Source organism: Chelonus insularis, unplaced genomic scaffold (assembly GCF_013357705.1).
Source record: "Chelonus insularis isolate UGA/USDA-ARS -01 unplaced genomic scaffold, ASM1335770v1 contig_406_pilon, whole genome shotgun sequence".
NCBI lineage: Eukaryota > Metazoa > Arthropoda > Insecta > Hymenoptera > Braconidae > Chelonus > Chelonus insularis.
The window spans coordinates 1,115,728-1,136,520 of NW_023276563.1; the positions used below are offsets into that span (position 1 = coordinate 1,115,728).

The 20,793-nt window shown below is 31.7% G+C and overlaps 3 protein-coding genes across 5 annotated transcripts in view; 2 read left to right on the forward strand and 1 right to left on the reverse strand.

Annotated features, from left to right (window-relative positions):
- LOC118069326 (uncharacterized) overlaps window positions 1-11,247 on the forward strand; it is a 158,896-nt gene extending 147,649 nt beyond the window's left edge. For both annotated transcript variants that reach the window (XM_035087364.1, XM_035087365.1), the window contains 3 exons: window positions 3,524-3,891; window positions 4,842-8,369; window positions 8,887-11,247. In XM_035087364.1, coding sequence (XP_034943255.1) covers window positions 5,787-8,312 — 2,526 coding nt within the window. In that variant the 5' untranslated portion in view covers window positions 3,524-3,891; window positions 4,842-5,786 and the 3' untranslated portion in view covers window positions 8,313-8,369; window positions 8,887-11,247. The remainder of the gene's footprint in view (window positions 1-3,523; window positions 3,892-4,841; window positions 8,370-8,886) is intronic.
- Window positions 11,248-14,147: 2,900 nt separating this feature from the next.
- On the forward strand, window positions 14,148-16,995 carry LOC118069328 (glycerate kinase). Of its 2 annotated transcripts, none has more exons than XR_004690603.1 (2): window positions 14,148-15,218; window positions 15,302-15,439. XR_004690603.1 is itself a non-coding variant. In XM_035087366.1 (2 exons), exons 1-2 carry the CDS (start codon window positions 15,139-15,141, stop codon window positions 16,986-16,988), a joined length of 1,767 nt encoding a protein of 588 aa, XP_034943257.1. In that variant the 5' UTR covers window positions 14,695-15,138; the 3' UTR covers window positions 16,989-16,995. The 2 variants fall into 2 exon arrangements, 1 of the variants encoding a protein (XP_034943257.1); XM_035087366.1 differs by having other exon boundaries at window positions 14,695-15,218; window positions 15,302-16,995.
- Window positions 16,996-17,449: 454 nt separating this feature from the next.
- On the reverse strand, window positions 17,450-20,572 carry LOC118069255 (small G protein signaling modulator 3 homolog). The gene is made up of 4 exons (XM_035087229.1): window positions 20,354-20,572; window positions 18,302-20,260; window positions 18,064-18,224; window positions 17,450-17,934 (listed from the first exon to the last, which is right to left on the reverse strand). The coding sequence occupies exons 1-4, from the start codon at window positions 20,420-20,422 to the stop codon at window positions 17,742-17,744; spliced, it is 2,382 nt and encodes a 793-aa protein (XP_034943120.1). The 5' UTR covers window positions 20,423-20,572; the 3' UTR covers window positions 17,450-17,741.
- Between the last annotated feature and the right edge of the window lie 221 nt (window positions 20,573-20,793).

Genomic DNA, 20,793 nt, shown 5'->3' on the forward strand with positions numbered 1-20,793 from the left:
GAAAACGAAGCTCGTGAGAATATCCAATATGTATTGATACTTATCCCAGTGATATTGGAAATGGATTTTCAAAATTCCGCACTTGGTAATTAAACCAACACCATTTCAACAATCATTTATTTGTCGATGTTACCTTTGTTTTCATTGGTTTTATTTCAATCTAATTCAACAAATTAGCTTAACTATACTTTTTTTATTAAATAAATAGGTATTTAAGAATTTATTCTTAAAATTGTAACCAATCATTCAAAATTAATTAAACTATTGTAATAAATTTTTCCTGGAATAAATAAGCTTTTTGATCATCTTGAAAAAATATATAAAAAAAAAAAAAAAAATCAAATGAATAAATTCCTGGTGCAAGTAGAGGTTTTATTACAAACCCAACCAAAAAAATGTTCTGATCAAAGTATAGAGTACAACAGTACAGCATCAGCTAGTTAAAATAAGCAATGAGACACGGCATCAAACTAAAAGAAAGACTCCTCGACAGAGTACAGTCAGTAAAAGTTTAGGGCGTTGCGAATTTTGTGGGAATTGAAGGATCGGCAGGATGCGCTTCATCCGCGCGACAAAACCCAATCTTTCCTGATGCTTTTTGTACTCAAGTTAAATGCCAGGATGGAACAATCCAACGAACTGCTGTGGCGGCTTCTCTCTGGTCGTAGCGGGTTTTTGCAGTAACAACGAGTAAGCTAAGGCGTTCCGACGTTGCTTGATACTCTACGTCGGCACGATTTTCGGTCTCTTCTTCTTCTTTTATATCAACTTTCCTTGTTTTTTACCTTTTCTTCTTCTTTTTATTCTTTCTCTTTACTTGCGGCCGAGTTTCGTAGATCCACAAGACTTTATTAAAACTCTTTCATCAATGCAGACTGTTAAAAAACTCTCGCGAACTAAAACGACGGAAGAAAAGAAGATAAAAAACGTTTATTCTGATCAAATTAATTACACAGTTTTAGAGTAAGAGAAAATTATTTGACCACAAGAGTTATTCCATCTTGAATGTCTTTGCGGTGTATTTATGTAAGTAATAACTGTTGTATAAATTTTTTTAATGAATCTTGTGTATGTATATGTATATAACTACACTCAACCAACTATCATTAACGTCGCGTAATTATTTGAGAAGAAGAATAACGGTAACCTCCTATTACTCACAATCTCTTATTCATTTTATATCATCTAGGAAGTAATTGTATAATTGAAATTTACTGTATTATTTTTTGATCTTATTTGCTTCATTCACTTAAACTTATTCTCTTTATATAAATTAACTACAAAGGATTAAATCTAGGGTACATTCATTAATTCAAAACAAAGTACTTCTTTAAGTGGATGTTTCTTTGATTGTTTCACAATCTTTGCCAGCATAAAGGTGTGTGTTATATATTTGAAATTTTTTTTTATTTTTGTCAGTTGAATCTGCCTTTTCAATTCAAAAAATTTTCATTCGTTTGTAGTTTAGGAGTAGTAAATTAATAAACGCTTGAGGGGTGAACAAACATTAACTTCTTTTGCAAAAAGATGTGCTAGTATTTTTACATGATGAATTTTCAACAATCAGAAATTATATTTAGAACAAAATTAATTTTTCAAATTAAAAACTTTAATTAATTTTTAAGACATATATATAATTTTTAATATCAAAACACTAATGAATTTTTTTATTAGTAATTTTTCAATCTCAATGAAAAAAAAAAACTAAATCTTTTGATTAAGACATAAAGTTACAATTTTCTTCATCAAATAGTGATATTTCTACTCGGCCAAGTCTCATTACCCTGAAATTGAAAGCAAGAAATTGATTGGCAATATTTGAGCTTCAAGGTTGACTTGACTTAGCAATTGTGTCTGCTGGAAAAAATGAAAGAACTCGAATTATTTATATCTATATTTTAAGATGGAATCTTAACAATCTCTTGGAAAAGTAGCTGTTGTTCATTCCATTTCCGAATGATCCGCCACCAGGGAAATTTCTATTTATTGCCTGGCGCCAATCTCTCTTCCGTTTTCCATCGGAAACCCCAGAGAGAATCGTTAACCCGAACACACAGCGGGTGGCATCCCGTAAAAATAGATAAATCAGACAGGAGGATACTATCGAGTAACTTTTGAATTCAAAAACTTGTATGTGTCTCTCACCTGACATTAATTGACAAATTGATAAATTTAAATTAAAAAAAATACCCAAAAACTATCGACTACTTCTCCCACATTCGACGATTTTATATTAATCATTAATTTATGAATATTGAATTCAATTCAATTCTCGACTGGTAACATTTTAACTTTGGATAGTATTATTTTAGTCAGAATATTTTTATATGGATAGTTAAAATATTTTTAAAATTGATAATTATTTTATTCACCATTCTGATGTGTTTTCATCACAGTGGAGTGGTAATTAGAGTGTGTGGAACTCGCTGGATTAAAATAAAACTTTTCCACGATTGTTCAAATTACTCTACACTTCATTAGTTTAATTTAATTATTCTTTGTGATTTTTTTTTTTCTAGTAAAAAATATTTTAATTATTTCTTCTTAATATTAATATCTCATTTTTATTTACTCATTTAATTAGAATAAAACCTTTGTTTACCAACATAAATTATTTATTCATTAACAACTATTGTTTGAATAACCAAAACGTTTTTTCATTCTTTTAGTATTTTTCTAAAAAACTCAATCATTATTCTTCTAATAGTATTGTAGCTCTTTATTCATGAGATATTAATATTATAAGAAAATAAATAAAGTGCGAAAGCTCTTGATTTAAAATATTCAATATAACCATCAATTTTTACTCTCTCTCTCTCTCTCATAATTTTAAACTTCTTGAAAAAATAAATAAAAGTCAATAGTCATTATTTTACAACGGACAACTTTCAATTCTGACATCTAAATACCTTTCCTAAAATTAATTAAAAGTCCATTTTTGGATATAGGTACTGAGTGCTTGAAAATATTTTTCCAAGCTGGTAGTTACCTCTCTTTAATGTCAATTCTCGAAATTGATAAAGAGTAATGCTAAAATAATGAGTTTTATAGAGAGAAAAAAAAGCCCTGACAAAAGAGAAAGTAGAGTCGAGCTTGAGAAAAATTTTGAAAGCTCTCAGACCTGACTATTTTTATACTATATAAAAGCTATATAAAGTGGATACTCTCGAGTCAGTTGCGCTAGTAAAAGCTTTTTGCTAATGAAGTGCCATGATCATCTGGTTACACATTTTTCTTGCCACACAAAAGGTCATTCTAGTTGGAAGGAAGATGCTTGTACCTTCCAGTATACTATTGAAGTATTGTTTTACCAACTTTATAGTAATTACTATGGTCGTGTATGACATTATTCATTTTCTCTAAAAGAGTTTTCTGCAGATTCAAGATAAATTTTTATATTCCAACCATCTATTCCATTTCTATTATTATTCTCATCTGATTGCTTCTACTTTAATGGCATTCATTTCAGAATGCAATAAAAAAAAAGAAGCAATTTTTTATAGGAGTGTTTTTTTTGTTGCAGATATTGACCCATCTAAAATGTTCAAGAATCATCACTGGACGTGGGAAGCCTCATACGAATGTGAGGCTTAAATTTCTTGTGAATTAGATCGAGAAGCCTTCGACGAAACGTAAATATCTTTTATCCCTACATCACTCCATCCTTCATCGTTGATTCTTCGGTCATGACAGAAAGAACCGTCGAACAACCGAAATGTAATCAACATTGAGGATAAACGGATTACCCTTTGGATCCATTACAATCAGTCTATTGTACAACCTCGTCGATCTCAAGATTTCAATCCACTTGAGTATGTCAACGCCAACGCAAACATTTTTGGCGACGTTCGATGAGAGATGGAACGTTTAGAGTACCGACGAAGGATTAGAGTAAGTATTTTTGTTATTACTATCATTATCATTATTTCCATTCACTACTATGTTTACTTGTTTCTTTATCTTCCTCAAAAATTAAGTAAAGTAGTGAAATTAATTGTGACTTTAAAGGAGTTTTCTTAATTTTCTATATAGTAAAAATTTTGATATAATTTTTTAAAATACTTTTACTGAAATTAAAAAAAAAAAATGATTGTCAAATGCAAAGTTAATAAAAAACGTTATTGAGATCTATTTGACAGCAGATCAATACATTTTTTTGTTAATAACAAATTAGTTTCTCTCGAACACAGCTCTTTTAAAATTAATTTAATAAAATATTCAGGTTGGTTTGGATCAATAAAGGTCTAGTTGATAGAAATCAAGTGTACAATTTTTTTCGAAATTGTAATTTTTCTCGTAAGAGTTCCTTTAAATTTATCAAAACGGGAAAAAAGTAGCAGTAGATCATGTGTCATCAGGAATACAAGACATTGTTTACATTCACTTGTTACCTACAAGTATAAACAAGCATTTAACATCAGTTTGTACATCTTTGTTTTTAATCTCAAAAGAACCACAGACGCCACTCTTGCTAAAGTATACTTCGGTAATCTGTTTAATCCCCATTAAACATTCAGTCATTCTCGTGGACAGCCGTTTTTTTTATCCTATTTAGATGCAAATGTACGCAAATCCATGTGTATAAGCGAGAGAGTAAGCCTTTTCGCTGGTTTGTTATCACTATCGTCTATCTGACCTACTTCCGGTTATGAAAGACAGCTTGTTTGATTATTATCTTATAGTCGAATATATACGAGTTATGTAAATTCGCAGGTACTTCCTCTCGCAGCTAAAAACAATGTGAGATTTATTTATTTCCATTTTTCACTTTTTTTTGTTTCACTTTTAATTCAGAAATTTCCATATTTTTAATAAAAATTTTTTCTCTTCTGTTGTTATAGGATTTAAAAACTTTGGACGATCAATCATCGATTTGGAAAGCTAAATACTCTTGGATCGCTGGATTTAATGAAGATAAATCAATTAAAATAATGGTTAACTATTCAATAAGGAAGTTTGCATGAAATATCTTGCAAATTTGTTAAATTCCATTGTTCTTTATCTTAACTTCTACCTAAGTACACTCGGCAATCACAGAGGTGGTGGAAAGAGATTCGAGTGGTCAAGTGGAGTAACTAAAGGAACTTCCTGAATACAGTTTGACGTCAACAAAAAGTTAAATTGTCCAACAAGAGAGAATTTAAACCGCACGTTCGTCTCAATTGTCGAACCAACAGTTTGTTCGATAGTGCAATAGTGGTGAATTCCAGTGACAATCTTAGTATAAAAAATTTAAAACTTTTATTTATTATTTTCATTATTAATTACTACCGATTGTTGTGCTGTGAGAAAAGTTTTCGTGCTTTCCCGGTCAGTAATAAACTGTGAAATACAGTGGCTGTTGCTCTTTACTGCAGTGTTGTGAGATAAAATAAAATAATATAAAAAAAGAGCAACGCAAAGTGTAATACGCAGAAGAAACAAGTTAACGGACCAGTAGAAGTTTAAAGAAAGTTCGAAACCGAAGCGATACTACTTTGAAAACTAAGTTTTGTCGCGTCGTAAAGACGTTTTTACTTTGCCACTATTTCCGGGGCAAGTATATCGATCGAGCCAAGTAAAAAAGGGAAATATAAAATAGCTATAAAATAAACTTAAAAATAAAAGAAAAGTGTATTCCTTCCCGTCAAGTGTCCTTAAGTTCATTTATCGTTTTTACTTGATATAAAGAAGAAAATATTCTAAACGAAATAATAAAATTTAATAAAAGGATTAAAAACAACCAGCAGGGGGATATAAAATATAAATTGTGATGAGACAGATAGACGACTGTTGACTGTGAAAAAATGATGGAGATTGTAAGGACAAGAAGAATGATAACGCAGGTTATCCTGCTTCTCCTTTTCACTCAGCTGACACATGGATCGAGTGACGGAGGACCTAACAGTCCAGTATTCAACCTGGACCAAACAGCGTTGGAGAAAAATATCGCTGCAATATTTAATAAAGTAGCACATAGTTCAGCGACAACGAAACGAAGTGTTCCAGCTTATGAAGCTCAAGTATCAGCTAGCACAACATTATCAACAGTTCCATCACCTTTAACAACAACAACAACACCTCCAGTGCCGTCATTCAGGTATCCAATATCTCGAGTCACAATGTCACCAGCATACAGAGAGATGCCATCATACGCGCCACCCTCTAGAGCTTCTTTCACGCCTCCATTGCCTGCAGAGTATCTAAATCCTTTTGCTAACAAGCCAACTCTTCGGGGAACAAACTCCGAGTCGCACTCAGGCGTGAGAAGACCTATTCCACGGCCAAGTCTCATGCCGACAGCACATGAGAGAATACCTATAAGACCACCAGACTTAGTTCAAAGTTCTGTCCAGCAGCCAGAAAAGCCTCCTACACGTAATAAAGCTTTAAATACTCCAAGCAAAGAGCAAAAAGTTCAAGAAGCTACTGAAGAAATTGAAAGAAAAAATAACAGTAATGATTATCTTCCCACTCTTCATTCATCAAGTATTTCTCGGATATTATCGGGTAGTAATGGAAGGAAACAAGATATTCCGGAAGTTTTATTGAAGCCATTGTCGACGAAAGTTCCATTAATTGAAGTTCCAGCAGTTTCAACTACACAAAGATCTACCACTACTACGACTACCATGAAAACTACTACTGGAATTGCAAGATCTGTTACTTATCCGACAATCTTGAATCTACCCAACACGAGGAGACAAGAAGAACATAAAAATGATGAAGGATTAAAGACTGAGCAGATTGAAATAGTTGATGCGGAACGGCTACCATATCCTCAGCCCCAACCACCAGCTCCATCAAAGAGACCAGTTGATAATGACCACAATGTGCCTCAAGTGGATACACATCCTTTAGAGTCAACTTGGAGAATTGCTTGGTCACTTCACGTCTATTTCGCTGCTATTACATTCACTTTGATGGCCCTATACTCCATCTATAAAATAGTTCGCTTCAACGAGGCTACGAATCTTTTCACGCAGTCTTATTTTCTAACTGTCCATCTCTTATTGACGACCATCTGCACATTCAGATGCTTTCATTTGTTCTACGATGCATATAACTTAGGAAGATCATTGGCTGAACCACTCTCTCAAGTGTTAATGTACCTTCCTGCGCCATTGCTGTCAACAGCATTCGCCACGCTCGTCATTTACCTGGCTAAATGCTCAGAAGCACCTTCGTTAAACAACAAATTTCTATCTCCAATGGCTTTAGCACTCTATTCAACGGTCCATATCGTCCTTTGCATCTCGCTGCATGTATCAACTCACGTGCTAGGTTACGGAGGTACAAGGATTTTCCCATTGGTTTGCCAATGTATCTATATCGTGGTCTGCGTGACTCTAGGTCTTTGCTACATGTATGTGTACCGAGTAGTGCGGTCTCAGATAAACCTGACGAGCAACAAGTCGGTAGGTCCACATGTGGCAGGCGATCCAACCACCGTGGCGCTTGGCACTGCAATTACTACAACCATTGCCACCGCATTGCTATTCATACTTATGGGTTTCGTTCAACTTTATGGCATCTTTGGAGTACGTGAAAGAGAACCACCATATCCATGGCTTTGGTGGGGATGGGAGTTTTCAGTTAGACTTCTGGAGCTCTCCATTTGTGGATTACTCGCATGGGTCGCGAGCTTGTCACAATTTCCGTTACGAGAGAAACAGTTGCAACAACATTCAGCCCATTCTGGATTTGCACTTTTTCCCTGTGGCAGCTCCACGTCCACGGAAAATATGGATGACGTTCTCTACCCAGCAATTTGCAGCACTAACCAGGCCATTCAAAACTACACGATGCGTACGGGAAAACAGGTATACGACGACAGTTTTCCCTTGAATACCCTGCCAGAGCACTTGAATATTTCCGGCACGTTCGAACGACATTCCATACGTAAATCAGGTACCATGGGACACTTTCCCCACGAGGGAAGGGGTTCTCTTCATCGCCATGGTAATGGTGTTCAAACCCTACGAGCCTCTGAAACGAGAGGAAGACACACTCCTGTTCAAGGTTTGCACGAACAAGTACCAGCTACTGGATCAACCATGCTCGTTGCTGAAGACGGGTTTGTTAGATTTCGTAGTTTAGGTGCTGAAGAAGAAGACCTCTCCGACTCACAAAGTATTGTTGGTACTCATGGAAGAGGCAATTCACTCACTGGCAGTGTCAGGTACAGTGCGAGGCACACACCAGCACATCAACATTCCCATCAGCACCCTCAACAGTACTCGCACCAACACTCGCTCCAGCACTCGCATTCCAATCAAATCCATCACCAAGCCCACCATCAGAGCCACCATCAACTCTACAATAATACGTAGAAACTGTGTCGGGTGGCTCGCGTCGATTGGCGTTCTCCAAAGCCGCTCGTAAACAAGGTAAAGAAAACAAGTTTATTTAACAATCAATTATCTTAAGATAAATATACATTTTATTGATTGAATATTTTTTGTTCCCTGACAATGATTGAATATGCAAAAATACAATTTTATTCTCTCGCTATTGATCACTTGAATAAAGCAAGAGAAAGCATTAATTTTAGAGAATGTTTCCATTTAAAATTGAAATTGTTTGATTTTGAAATCATCTTGATAATGAAATCTCTCAAGAATTATACATTTATTTCTAAATGCCTAATCGAATTCAATTTCAGTACTGTTATTAACTATAATCAAATTTTACATTCCAATTTACTAGAGAGATTACAAAAGATGCAAATTCAATTCTTAATAAGTTTTTTTAATATTTAATAATTTGATCCAATTCTGATAAAGCAACATGGTTTTCCTTTTATAATTAAAATTACGATTTCATTTAAATAAAATTAAAATCAAATTTTTATTATTATTCAACATCATAATAACGGTAATTAATCTATTTTATTTGATTTTATAGTTGTTTCCTGCAACGAGACACGTCATCGTCAGAGCCGAAGATGCAACTACGAGGATCTGTCCTCTGCCAACCCGACGTTCTGTATTTGAAGAAATAATTTAACGTTAATGAGTGTAAAATATGTCCCATGTATAAAAAAACCACCAACGTAGAAGTGGAATCTCGGTCCCCTAAAAATCCCCTCTTTAAAAACTAAAGAATCCATTTAAATTAATGATTCACTAAAAATAAACTAAATAACATTGGAATTTTATTTGACAAACTTCAATCATTGAAAAAAGATCGATGTATGCTTTTTGAAACGATTGCTAAATTATTTTGATGTTCGATTAAACGAACATATTAAAATTCATAACAAGGTATAGCACTGACTTATCTAGACTTTCTGTATTAAGTTATAGATAGTAAATAAATGAATGCTTCGAATTTGAATTTAATTGCATTATTGGCAAAAAGTACTTAATGAATCTTCATAGTGAAGGTAATTATTTGATAAACATAAATAAAAGAATTAAGAAAAAATGTTTATGATTAAATGGAAAAATAAAAAAAAACTTTTTGAAAGATGCACAAAGATTAAATCTGTTGCTTAATAAAATTTTAAACTCTACAACTATAACTAAATATCAAGCTGAATATCTTATCAGCTAATTTTTATTAAGAGTATTAAAGTATTAATCAATGCATTGTAATACTGAATTTTTAAACGCTTTAATAAAAAAAAGTTCATAAATAAATAAATAAAATATTTATTAATTGATTAATCTTAGTGCATCTTTCATGCAATTATTGTAGATAATCATTCACATTCGAAGTGACTCGCTATACGAAGACAAAACAGGAATGTTGTATGGATATTATTTTTAAGAAAAATAATAACTATTGACCGTGGGGTCCAAAATAAAAAAGAATAAGATTCCCTTTATATTGCACGAGAGGGGATAGAAATAAAAAGAAAACCGAGCTCTGGTGTCGTATTAACATAAAATAAAAAAAATTATATGGTGAAATTATATAAGTAAAATTTGTACAGTAAATATTTAATTATCGCTCAGTCCTTTCTCGATGAGACTTAGTTAGTTTAATAAGAATAAATAAAATAAAATAAATTGCCCAAGAATAATAAAATAACGTTAATCAATTTTTAACGTTTAATATTCAATATGAAAAATTATCACAATAATAAACTAATGTAAAAGGAAATAAATTAACTAAATGGTAATCAACAGTGTGTAAACTTTGAAAAACTTTTTACTTTACTGAATGTGCCAGAGATTTTATTTTTTTCCTCACAAAAATACTATGTAATATTGTTTTTTTTTTTTTTCTAAATAAACAAAATAACTATGTTGGCCAGCAACTCGATTATAAATTATTATTTGTATTCGAGAATTTATGGTACAAAATAATCCACACACTTCATGTTCACGCTTTTCACAGACTAAGTGATGTATATGTTTATACAATGTAAATATTATAATTAATTAATTAATTTTTCGATCGTACCGATTAACTGTATTTTCTTTAGTATTAATTAAAATTAAAAATATTATTTACTTAAGGTAGTAACATTTGTATACAAAAATGTGATTCTATTAAATTAATAATTAATTTATATATAAAGAGATTTTGAATGTATTTATTACATTTGTTTATTAAATAATTAACTAAGTAATTAGTCAACTTGTTGGATAGTTGATTAATTAGTTAAGTCATTGATTGATTGATTAATGTGAAACTGCCAGTCGCCTTTTACCATTCAAATGTCTTTAGTATTTCTGTAGTTACTGTATTTTCCAATGTATTGCTGTATACAATTTTTTCTGATATTTATTTACGAAAATAGTAGGATTTAATTTTATAATTGCATCTTATGTTGCTTATGCTGCACACATACACAGCAAATATGCTTTGTGTCTTTCTTAACTGACGAATTTTAATATGAATTTTAATTAGTTATAAATTGAGGTATTACAAAGAATCTGTAAGATGAAGTTATATACGTTGGAACAAATGTATTGAATAAATATAAAATGAAAGGCTAAAATTGATTGATCCGTCGACAAATTGAATAAAAATTTATGACAAAAATTATATATAAATGTGAAAAGTAATGTGGAAAAGAGTATCTTGTACTAATTTAACGCTGTAATTTAAATGAGAGAAATTTTTTATGTGTAATTTAAATAATTAGAAAATGAGTAAAAAAGAGGCGTATAAATTATAAATATATAAATATATATAAAATAATCTTAAGATTCTTCGAAATATGAAAACGCGGATACTTAATCGAAGTCTGTAAAAATAAATTGTATCATACCTGTACAAAATTAATAGAAGTGGAAGATATACACCAAAAAATGTATTTTTTTTCTACCTAAACCTAAGATCCTTTTCCTTACACTATTATTACTGCATGAAATAGACTTGTGCTTAACATATTTATAAGAATAATAATGATATTATAACAAAATTGGAGAAGTGAAGATATTTGACATTTTTTTTTGTTTTTCATACTTATTGAAACTCTACAAAAGAATTATCGACACCATTTCAAGATTTAGCATTTATTTAATTGTTGCAGTATTTAGGGTAATTGCCAAGTATTTTGGCGATTCTATGAGGAATAAAAATTTTTTCGTTGTTTTTTGAGGATATGTATGTATAGCTTAAATTCTGAAGTTCCTAAAACGTCTTCAAATAGCAATTTTGGATCAGCAGTTCTGAAGTTATTGAAGCTCAAAGTCTTACCTGTGACCGGATTTTCCATTTCTAAATATCAAAACTTGGAAAATAAGCCCCTGATTATCAAAAAATGGCAAGTTATCATATTTATGCTTGGATCATAAAATTATGCATATGGTTGGAAAGATCTTGATGAGACGATTCCAAAAAGGTAGCTATTGACTTTGGTTGGTTGAAGAAATCACGAGATATTCGTGAAAATCTGTAAAACATAAAAATATGCATAACTCCTATGCTATTAATGCTACGAGGGTGCTTGAGGGCTCATATGAAAGATCAGGACCTGAGTAAAAAATTGGGGTCCCCCTATAGGATAACCCCGTCAAAAATGCCGTATCTCTCATAGTTTTCGAGTTATGAGCGTTTAAAGGTTTTTCTATGTTTCGATGCAGCATAACTTGGTTTTCTGCTTATAACTCACGAACCATTAGACGTACATAGACTATGAGCATATCAATGGATTCGTAAGAGCTAGAGCTTTCCAATGCACTAGTCAAAATTATGATTTGCGCATAATTTATGCTCCTTTAAAAAACAGCGACTATTTGTCTATTTTTGCGATTTTAAGGGTGAAATAAATTTTTTTTAACAAATCTATGGATTGTGGTCGATAGCTCAGATTTCAAGGTTTCTAAAACGTCCCTAAAAAATTTTACTAGACTGTTTGTTTGAGATTTATAGGTGCTTAAAGTCTTGCCTGTAACCGGATTTTTCATTTCTAAATATCAAAACTTGGAAAATGAGCCCCTGATTATCAAAAAATGGCAAGTTATCATATTTATGCTTGGATCATAAAATTACGCATATGGTTGGAAAGATCTTGATGAGACGATTCCAAAAAGGTAGCTATTGACTTTGATTGGTTGAAGAAATCACGAGATATTCGTGAAAATCTGTAAAACATAAAAATATGCATAACTCCTATGCTATTAATGCTACGAGGGTGCTTGAGGGCTCATATGAAAGATCTGAACCTAAGTAAAAAATTGGGGTCCCCCTATAGGATAACCCCGTCAAAAATGCCGTATCTCTCATAGTTTTCGAGTTATGAGCGTTTAAAGGTTTTTCTATGTTTCGATGCAGCATAACTTTGTTTTCTGCTTATAACTCACGAACCATTAGACGTACATAGACTTTGAGCATATCAATGGATTCGTAAGAGCTAGAGCTTTCTAATGCACTAGTCAAAATTATGATTTGAGCAGAATTTATGCTCCTTTTCATAGCAACTTCCGATTCGATCTTATTTCGAGAGTCCAGCAATTAATTTCTTGAATGTTTGAACTGATTTTACATTTCTGGATGTCAACAGAAAGGTAATGAGTGGTCAAACTCAAAAATTTTATTTTCCAACCCCGTTAAATTTTTTTTCGCCGGAAAATAAAAAAAGCTCCAATTTTGACAATCGAGGGCTCATTTACTACGTTTTGATGTGTACTAATGCAGAATTGAATCTCTCGAAATTTGTAAGGGTGTTACAGTTCATGTAGAAATTTCTTTGTTCAAACATTCAAGAAATTAATTGCTGGACTCTCAAAATAAGATCGAATCGGAAGTTGCTATGAAAAGGAGCATAAATTATGCTCAAGTCATAATTTTGACTAGTGCATTAGAAAGCTCTAGCTCTTACGAATCCATTGATATGCTCAAAGTCTATGTACGTCTAATGGTTCGTGAGTTATAAGCAGAAAACCAAGTTATGCTGCATCGAAACATAGAAAAACCTTTAAACGCTCATAACTCGAAAACTATGAGAGATACGGCATTTTTGACGGGGTTATCCTATAGGGGGACCCCAATTTTTTACTCAGGTCCTGATCTTTCATATGAGCCCTCAAGCACCCTCGTAGCATTAATAGCATAGGAGTTATGCATATTTTTATGTTTTACAGATTTTCACGAATATCTCGTGATTTCCTCAACCAACCAAAGTCAATAGCTACCTTTTTGGAATCGTCTCATCAAGATCTTTCCAACCATATGCATAATTTTATGATCCAAGCATAAATATGATAACTTGCCATTTTTTGATAATCAGGGGCTCATTTACCAAGTTTTGATATTTAGAAATGAAAAATCCGGTCACAGGTAAGACTTTGAGCTTCAATAACTTCAGAACTGCTGGTCCAAAATTGCTATTTGAAGACGTTTTAGGAACTTCAGAATTTAAGCTATACATACATATCCTCAAAAAACAACGAAAAAATTTTTATTCCTCATAGAATCGCCAAAATACTTGGCAATTACCCTAAATACTGCAACTTCATTTCTTTTCTTTTTGGCATCTTAAAGGTTTAATAAATTTTTGTATTAAATCGTTTAGAAGAATACGAAGATTAAAAGTTAGGAATTAATTTTAAATTTTATTTTACTCCTTTCTCACGCATGCGCTTTGAAATTTGGGGGCGTGTCTACGGTCGATTTTCCGACGCGACAACTAGCGGTTAGTGAACATAAGTTCTAGGATTTACCGACATGTTAGCCGAAACCAAGTTCGGATTTTGAACCCAGGATTGAGCTTCGATACTAGTCTCTTCTCTGTTACAGACTTCTGCTGTTTTGCGTACGTCCCGGCAAAAATAAAAGATAAACTGCGCAAACTCATATTTCTAATTTGTCAAATAAGCAACCTTATCATATTCTGTTTATTAACAAAATATTATACGTAATATAAAAATAAATATACAAAATGTCTGGAAGAGGAAAAGGTGGCAAAGTAAAGGGAAAATCAAAGTCACGATCAAGTAGAGCTGGTTTGCAATTCCCCGTTGGTCGAATTCATCGTTTGTTACGAAAAGGAAATTACGCAGAACGCGTTGGTGCTGGTGCTCCTGTTTATTTGGCAGCTGTAATGGAATATCTAGCAGCTGAGGTACTTGAGTTAGCCGGAAATGCTGCTCGTGATAATAAAAAAACCCGAATAATTCCTCGTCACCTGCAACTCGCTATTCGTAATGATGAAGAGCTTAATAAACTCTTGTCAGGCGTGACAATTGCTCAAGGTGGGGTTCTTCCGAATATTCAAGCTGTCCTACTACCAAAAAAAACAGAAAAAGCAAGTTAAATAACCAAGTCATCAATCAAATCATTCAGAAATTTAATACAGAAAATATAACCACAAAAGTTTATTTAATAATATTCAATGACATTAGCTATAAACTTAAAGTATATTGTTTAAACTATTTAACTGTCTTTCAAACGAAACAAATTAATGTTACTGCATTTAATGATTAACAAAAGGAAACTTATTTATTCTTTTTAAAATAATATAAAATTTATTTATTGTTGATTCTAGTGTTGATGTAATCAAATGTTTATGAAAATTAAATTATATAGTGAATATATATCATTTCAAATTGATAAACAATGAATAGAGATAGTGTGTAATCATTATATAACATTTGTCTTATTAATCGCTTAATTAATATAAATGAAATGTTCCAAAAATGTAACGCTAGAATATATATTTTTATCTGTATTCAATAAAAGCTCTGAATGTTGTAACAGATGAGTTTTGTGAACAAAATACATACCTATTTATTCTCACGCTTAAAACTGATTGGAACTCGAAAAATGACATCTAAAAGGTAATAAGTTTTTCTGAAACAAATTATTTTATTAATAGATATACAGAAACAATTATTTAAAATATTTTTTTCTGTTAAAACAGTACAAAACCTCAAGTATCTACTATCAACAACATCGTGCAAGAGGAAGTATCATTAAAAGGAGCTAAAGATAGATTGAAAAAGATTTTCTACACTGGACTGAATTCTGTGAAACCTCACAAAATTATTCAAAACAAAGTAACATTCAAGAATAATGAATTGTGCATCGATGGAACTGTGCTTACTCTTAAAGAAAGAGTTTATTTAGTGGGATTTGGCAAAGCTGTAATGGGCATGGCTATAGCAATAGAAAAGTTGCTTAAAAATCAATTGATAAAAGGCATTGTTAGTATTCCAAGAGGATTAAAAAGTAAGATATGGGAGAACGTCGACAACGACTCCTTTCCTCTACTTACTGGGGTAATAGACTATAGAGAAAACAGTTTAAATAATCAACCAGATGATGATACTTTAATAGTAACTCAAGAAATAATTAATTTAGCAAAATCTTTAACTGAAAAAGACACTTTAATAGTTTTAATATCTGGGGGAGGATCGGCTTTATGCTCAATGCCTCATCCATCAATTACTTCAGAAGAGAAATTGAATATTTGTAAGAAACTATTTAATTCAGGAGCCGATATCAAAGAAGTTAATTTAATCAGACAAAAATTATCAATGGTAAAGGCAGGAGGACTCGCTAAAATAGCTTATCCTGCTCAAGTTATTGGATTAATTTTATCAGATATTATTGGAGATCCTGTAGAGTTAATTGCATCTGGACCAACTGTTTACAGTGTAAGAGATCCTGAAATAATTGAAACGATATTAAAAAAGTATGACTTGTTGGATAAAGTTGAAGATAATTTGAAACATATTCTTTTGGAACGTGAATCCAATGAAGATAAACTGTTTATCGACAAAATTGATAATAAAGATCAATTTCTTCATGTGAACAATTTTATAATTGGTAATAATTCATTAGCTATTGCTAATGCTAAAATTGAAACCATCAGGCAGTCTTTGAATCCTATCGTTTTGTGTAATAATATTGAAGGATTGGTTAGTGAAGTCAGTTTAATGTACTCAGAGTTATGTCAACTGATCTGCGAAGCTTGGAGTAAAGTAATTTCTAAAGAGGAATTTCAAGAAGCATTGAAAAATCATCAAGGTCTTTCCTGGTTAAGTGGACGAGCAAATGAAATTTATCAAGTCCTTGAAGTAACTGAAGGTCAAGGTTTAGTTTTAATCGCAGGTGGAGAACCTACAATAATAGTAAAAGGATCCGGAAAAGGTGGAAGAAATCAAGAACTTGCTCTCACATTCTCTTTTGACTGGTATAAAGCTGTTATGAATAATTCTAAGTTGAATCCGTATGATGTATTATTTCTCAGTGCTGGTACTGATGGACAAGACGGACCCACAGACGCGACAGGAGCTTTTGGATATGCTGGAATAAATTTTTCTATAGTCAACAGTCAACAAGTTGTAAATAATAGACAAGTAAATGAAAAAAACAATACTTATCTTGAAGCAAAGGTAGAAAGTGTGAGTTTAGAAAATGTATTAAAGAATAATGATTCCTACTCTTTTTATTCATGGTTTAAAGAAGGTGATGATTTATTGAAAACTGGATTTACTGGAACTAATGTGATGGATTTGCATTTAATTTATATTAAAAAACGACAATGTAAATGTTTAAACGAAATTGAAAAAGAAAATAGTAAAGAAGAACATTGCAAATGTTGAAAAAATATTTTTAATAGAAAATAAAAAAATATTTTTATCATTAATTTATATTTGTAATTTAATTTTTTTTTATTTTCATTTTATGTTTATACGATGAATAAATATATAAATAAATTAAAGTGCAATATACATTATAATATATTATATACACATTATTATTTCATACAGAAGTACATAACACTAGATAAGAAATATAATTTTCTTTTTACATTATAAATTCTGAATATGTATAACAAAAATCTTATACATAATAATCTAATACACTGCACAATTTTCAATTCACAATATAACTTTAAATTCATTGCAATTTAAACACATTCTTAATATTATTCTTCAATTGGTACTATAATTAATATTCTTATCGTTATTATTATCTATTGATTTATTTTATTATCGTAGTCAGTTTGTCATTTATATTTCAGAAAAACAGAATAAAAGGACGGAAAAAGTATCTATTAAAATATTCTCCGATCAATTTATTTAATCTTTGGCTTATTAAGAAAATAAAATATTATTTATGATAGATCCACAGGGATTATCGTTACATTATGGATGCGCACGTTTCTACAGGTACTTAAATATCTGTTTGATTCGTTTTACTGATTATACAGTGATAAATAAATAGTAAATATTATTTTTTCATTGGCAAGTATCTATTACAGACTGAACAAATAAAAAATATTAATTTCGATAAAAGATTAACATTAAAAAGTTAGTAGATTTTTTTTCCAAAGAATAAATTAATTAAATATTTCACAAATCCCAACTAAAGAGGTGATGTTTTACAAGCATATCTCTCACCCCGTCTTTCAAAGGCTGGGATTGTTCTTTTTTCTGCGGTAATTCCCAGTCAGGATTTAAATTAAATGCAAATTGACTAAGGATTCGTAGTTCACATTTTATTTGAACCCATCCTGGACTGTTGACAAAACTCCATGGGTAATACCTAAACAGCATTTATTAGAAAATCAATAAAAAGCATGATAATCATCAACTTGAAAGAAAATAAAATAAATTATTCTAATTAATTAGTTTTAGTAGCGTGATAAAGCTTTATAATTTATTTTTTACGTACCACTTTTGAACAACCTCAACACAAGAGCACAAAACTTCAAGCCATAAATGTAGAACTTGTTCATTTAATCCCAGACAAATAAGAGATCGTAGCTTAACGTCCATCTGTGCATGAGCATTATCGTGGCTTAGATTAACAGCTTGAACACAGCGATAAAGCAACTAAAAAAAATTAAATACCTTTTTATGTAATTATTATTCAATGAAATGGATACTTATTGATATTAATAATATATTACCTCTTCTGGAGTTAAAACTTTACCATCTTCATCAAGTCTGTAAGTCTTACATAACACCAGTCTACTATAGACAGAATTAAAATCTTTCTCAACTTCTCTAGTTGAAGCTTCTTCAATAAATAACCACGGATGACAAGGACCTCCAAGAAATGAAGGTCTCTTCATTCCGTGCTCGAGTACGGCTTTTATTGCTGGACATAATGTTCCTCTTACAAGATCTGTAACTGCTTCACTTACTGCATCATCACCTGCACATGTATATTGTTTGCTTCTCTCATCAAGCAACTCAACGAATTTTGCCGGAAACCAACCCCGAAGTCCATTCAATTCTCCTACCCAACAATGCTCATCCTTTTGGCTTATTATTGTAATTATATCATTTTTTCTAAAACCTAACTCGTCATCATCATGTCTTTCAAAATCTAACAAAGCTTTCGCTCGTCTATTTCTTGTTCTAGAAACATTGACGTAATTGTCATGATCCTTAGCATGACTTTCCATGGTATAATCAGCCACTAAAGTTACGTTCAATTTGGGATCAACATTGATGAAGTGTCGAGATACTTGAAGAATTGTTTCTCTCAAATCTACTAAAATTTCTGTTTGCCGAATATTTTTAGACTTAGCATCTTCTTCACTTAAATCACTACCAAATAAAAACATCTGTAGCGCTGATTTATTTCGTTTCATTTGTCGTTTGTTCAAGTGTTGTTTAGGCAAATTAGGTGCGGCATCAGGGTTTCCAACAAGGCCACCTTGATCAGCCATTAAATAAGTCAAATGCCTTCTTCGATGTGTTTCAACAAGAACATCAGTCAAAGATCCACTTACTTCTAAAGATACTTCAAATAATTGATCAACATCGTCGATATCACCAGGGATATCAGAAAGTGCGTTAAATATTTGTGCTGAGTTTTCCAGTAGTTTTAATTCTGCTTCACGGATTTTTAACATTCCAAGAGTAACTTGGAATAAAACAATAGATCCATCAAATAAGAATAAATCCCATATTCTCAGTAAAATTTTCATGTGAACAACAGATGCGAATAAAGTAAGAAACCAGTGTAAAGAGATTAAACTCAATTCTATATCATGTTGGACTAGAACGTGATCGATATCAGGTAAGAAATTAGCTATGAGTGTTCTTAGAACTTTTTGATCAGCTTGAATACCCAAAAGAGTTGAAGAATAGTACGAAGCTGGTAATAAATCTTCAACAATTGTTGCCATCATCCAAAAAGTATCTTCTTCTTCAAGCAATAATAATAAAGAAGCAGCAATGGTACCAGTTCCTTGACAGTAACCAATATCTGGGTACAACCAAGCTAATCCACGCATTACTCTTCTTAATCTAGGGATTCCTGTACTGTGTAGATGAGAAAAACAAGCATTCGCAGGCATAGTCCTTAATAAATCTTTTTCTATTTGCTTACTAGTCATCAAAGCATCACTACTAGATGCTTTGACAATGTCTTTATAAGTCATTTCTGATGACATCTTTTTTTGTGAAGCCCCAGACATCCTCATCCAGATCCTTGGACGGAGAGAATGTGGAATCCCCCGTCTTACCATATCTCTTAACTTATCAGTCCTTGGTAATCGTTGATCTGTTTTATTCCATGAGACATCAGATATTTCTTGTGTACGACTAAACTCCATCAATGTCAGCCATTGTTGGCGATGTTGAGGATCTTCTACGAAAGGAACGCCTAAAAGTTTTTTTGAACTCTGCTCTGGACCATCTTCTTCTTCTACTCGAAAACCAAACTCGTCAAATCTATAATCTGGTTGAGAATTTGGATCATCTGGTTGACTGAGTTTTGCTAAAATATCTTGAGGCCACATTGATGGAGTTAAAGCAGAAAATGGTCCTCCAGGAACTGGAGAAATTAGATCTTCACATAATCCATTGACGTCTGTATCACATTCATCTTCAGATCCAATCGTTTGAAGCTTTTTCTAATAAATAAAATATTTTTAAGATTTTTTCTATTTCAAAAAAATTGAAAGTTTTTATTTATACAAACAATTATTTATTTATTGTTTACTTACGTTATGATCTTCCCTTCCAACGTAACCTTCATGATCCCGAACATTAAACAGACACTTAGCTATATCCATTTTTTTATTGTCGAATATTTAAATATTTATCAATAGCTTATTACCAATACTTGACGTACATATAGAAACATTTATAACACATCTGTTTTAACAATGTTATTTTGTTCCCAACATTTCTAAGGAAATAAAATGACAGCTGTAACAGCTGCAGCAATATTTGATTTATTTTGACTAATGTATTCTTGTAAAATGGGACGAAAATGAATAGCGTTGTTTGAGCGCGAAAATTTAAAATTCCAATTTATGATTGCTTTCAGAATTCATGAAAGTAAATAAAAATTTAGTCATAAAAAGCTTCTACATTCAGTTGTTGAATAATTAACATGTTTTAAATAAAATCAATCTATGAAATAATTTTTTTGAGAAATCTT

Bases quoted from the DNA above. Each gene is read 5' to 3' on its own strand.
- LOC118069328 (XM_035087366.1), top strand. From the start codon at position 15,139: ATGAGTTTTGTGAACAAAATACATACCTATTTATTCTCACGCTTAAAA. The intron at 15,219-15,301 runs GTAATAAGTTTT...CTGTTAAAACAG, and splicing joins CGAAAAATGACATCTAAAAG to TACAAAACCTCAAGTATCTA.
- LOC118069255 (XM_035087229.1), bottom strand. From the start codon at position 20,422: ATGGATATAGCTAAGTGTCTGTTTAATGTTCGGGATCATGAAGGTTAC. The intron at 18,225-18,301 runs GTAATATATTAT...AATTTTTTTTAG, and splicing joins AAGTTTTAACTCCAGAAGAG to TTGCTTTATCGCTGTGTTCA. The intron at 17,935-18,063 runs GTACGTAAAAAA...AATGCTGTTTAG, and splicing joins GTTGAGGTTGTTCAAAAGTG to GTATTACCCATGGAGTTTTG.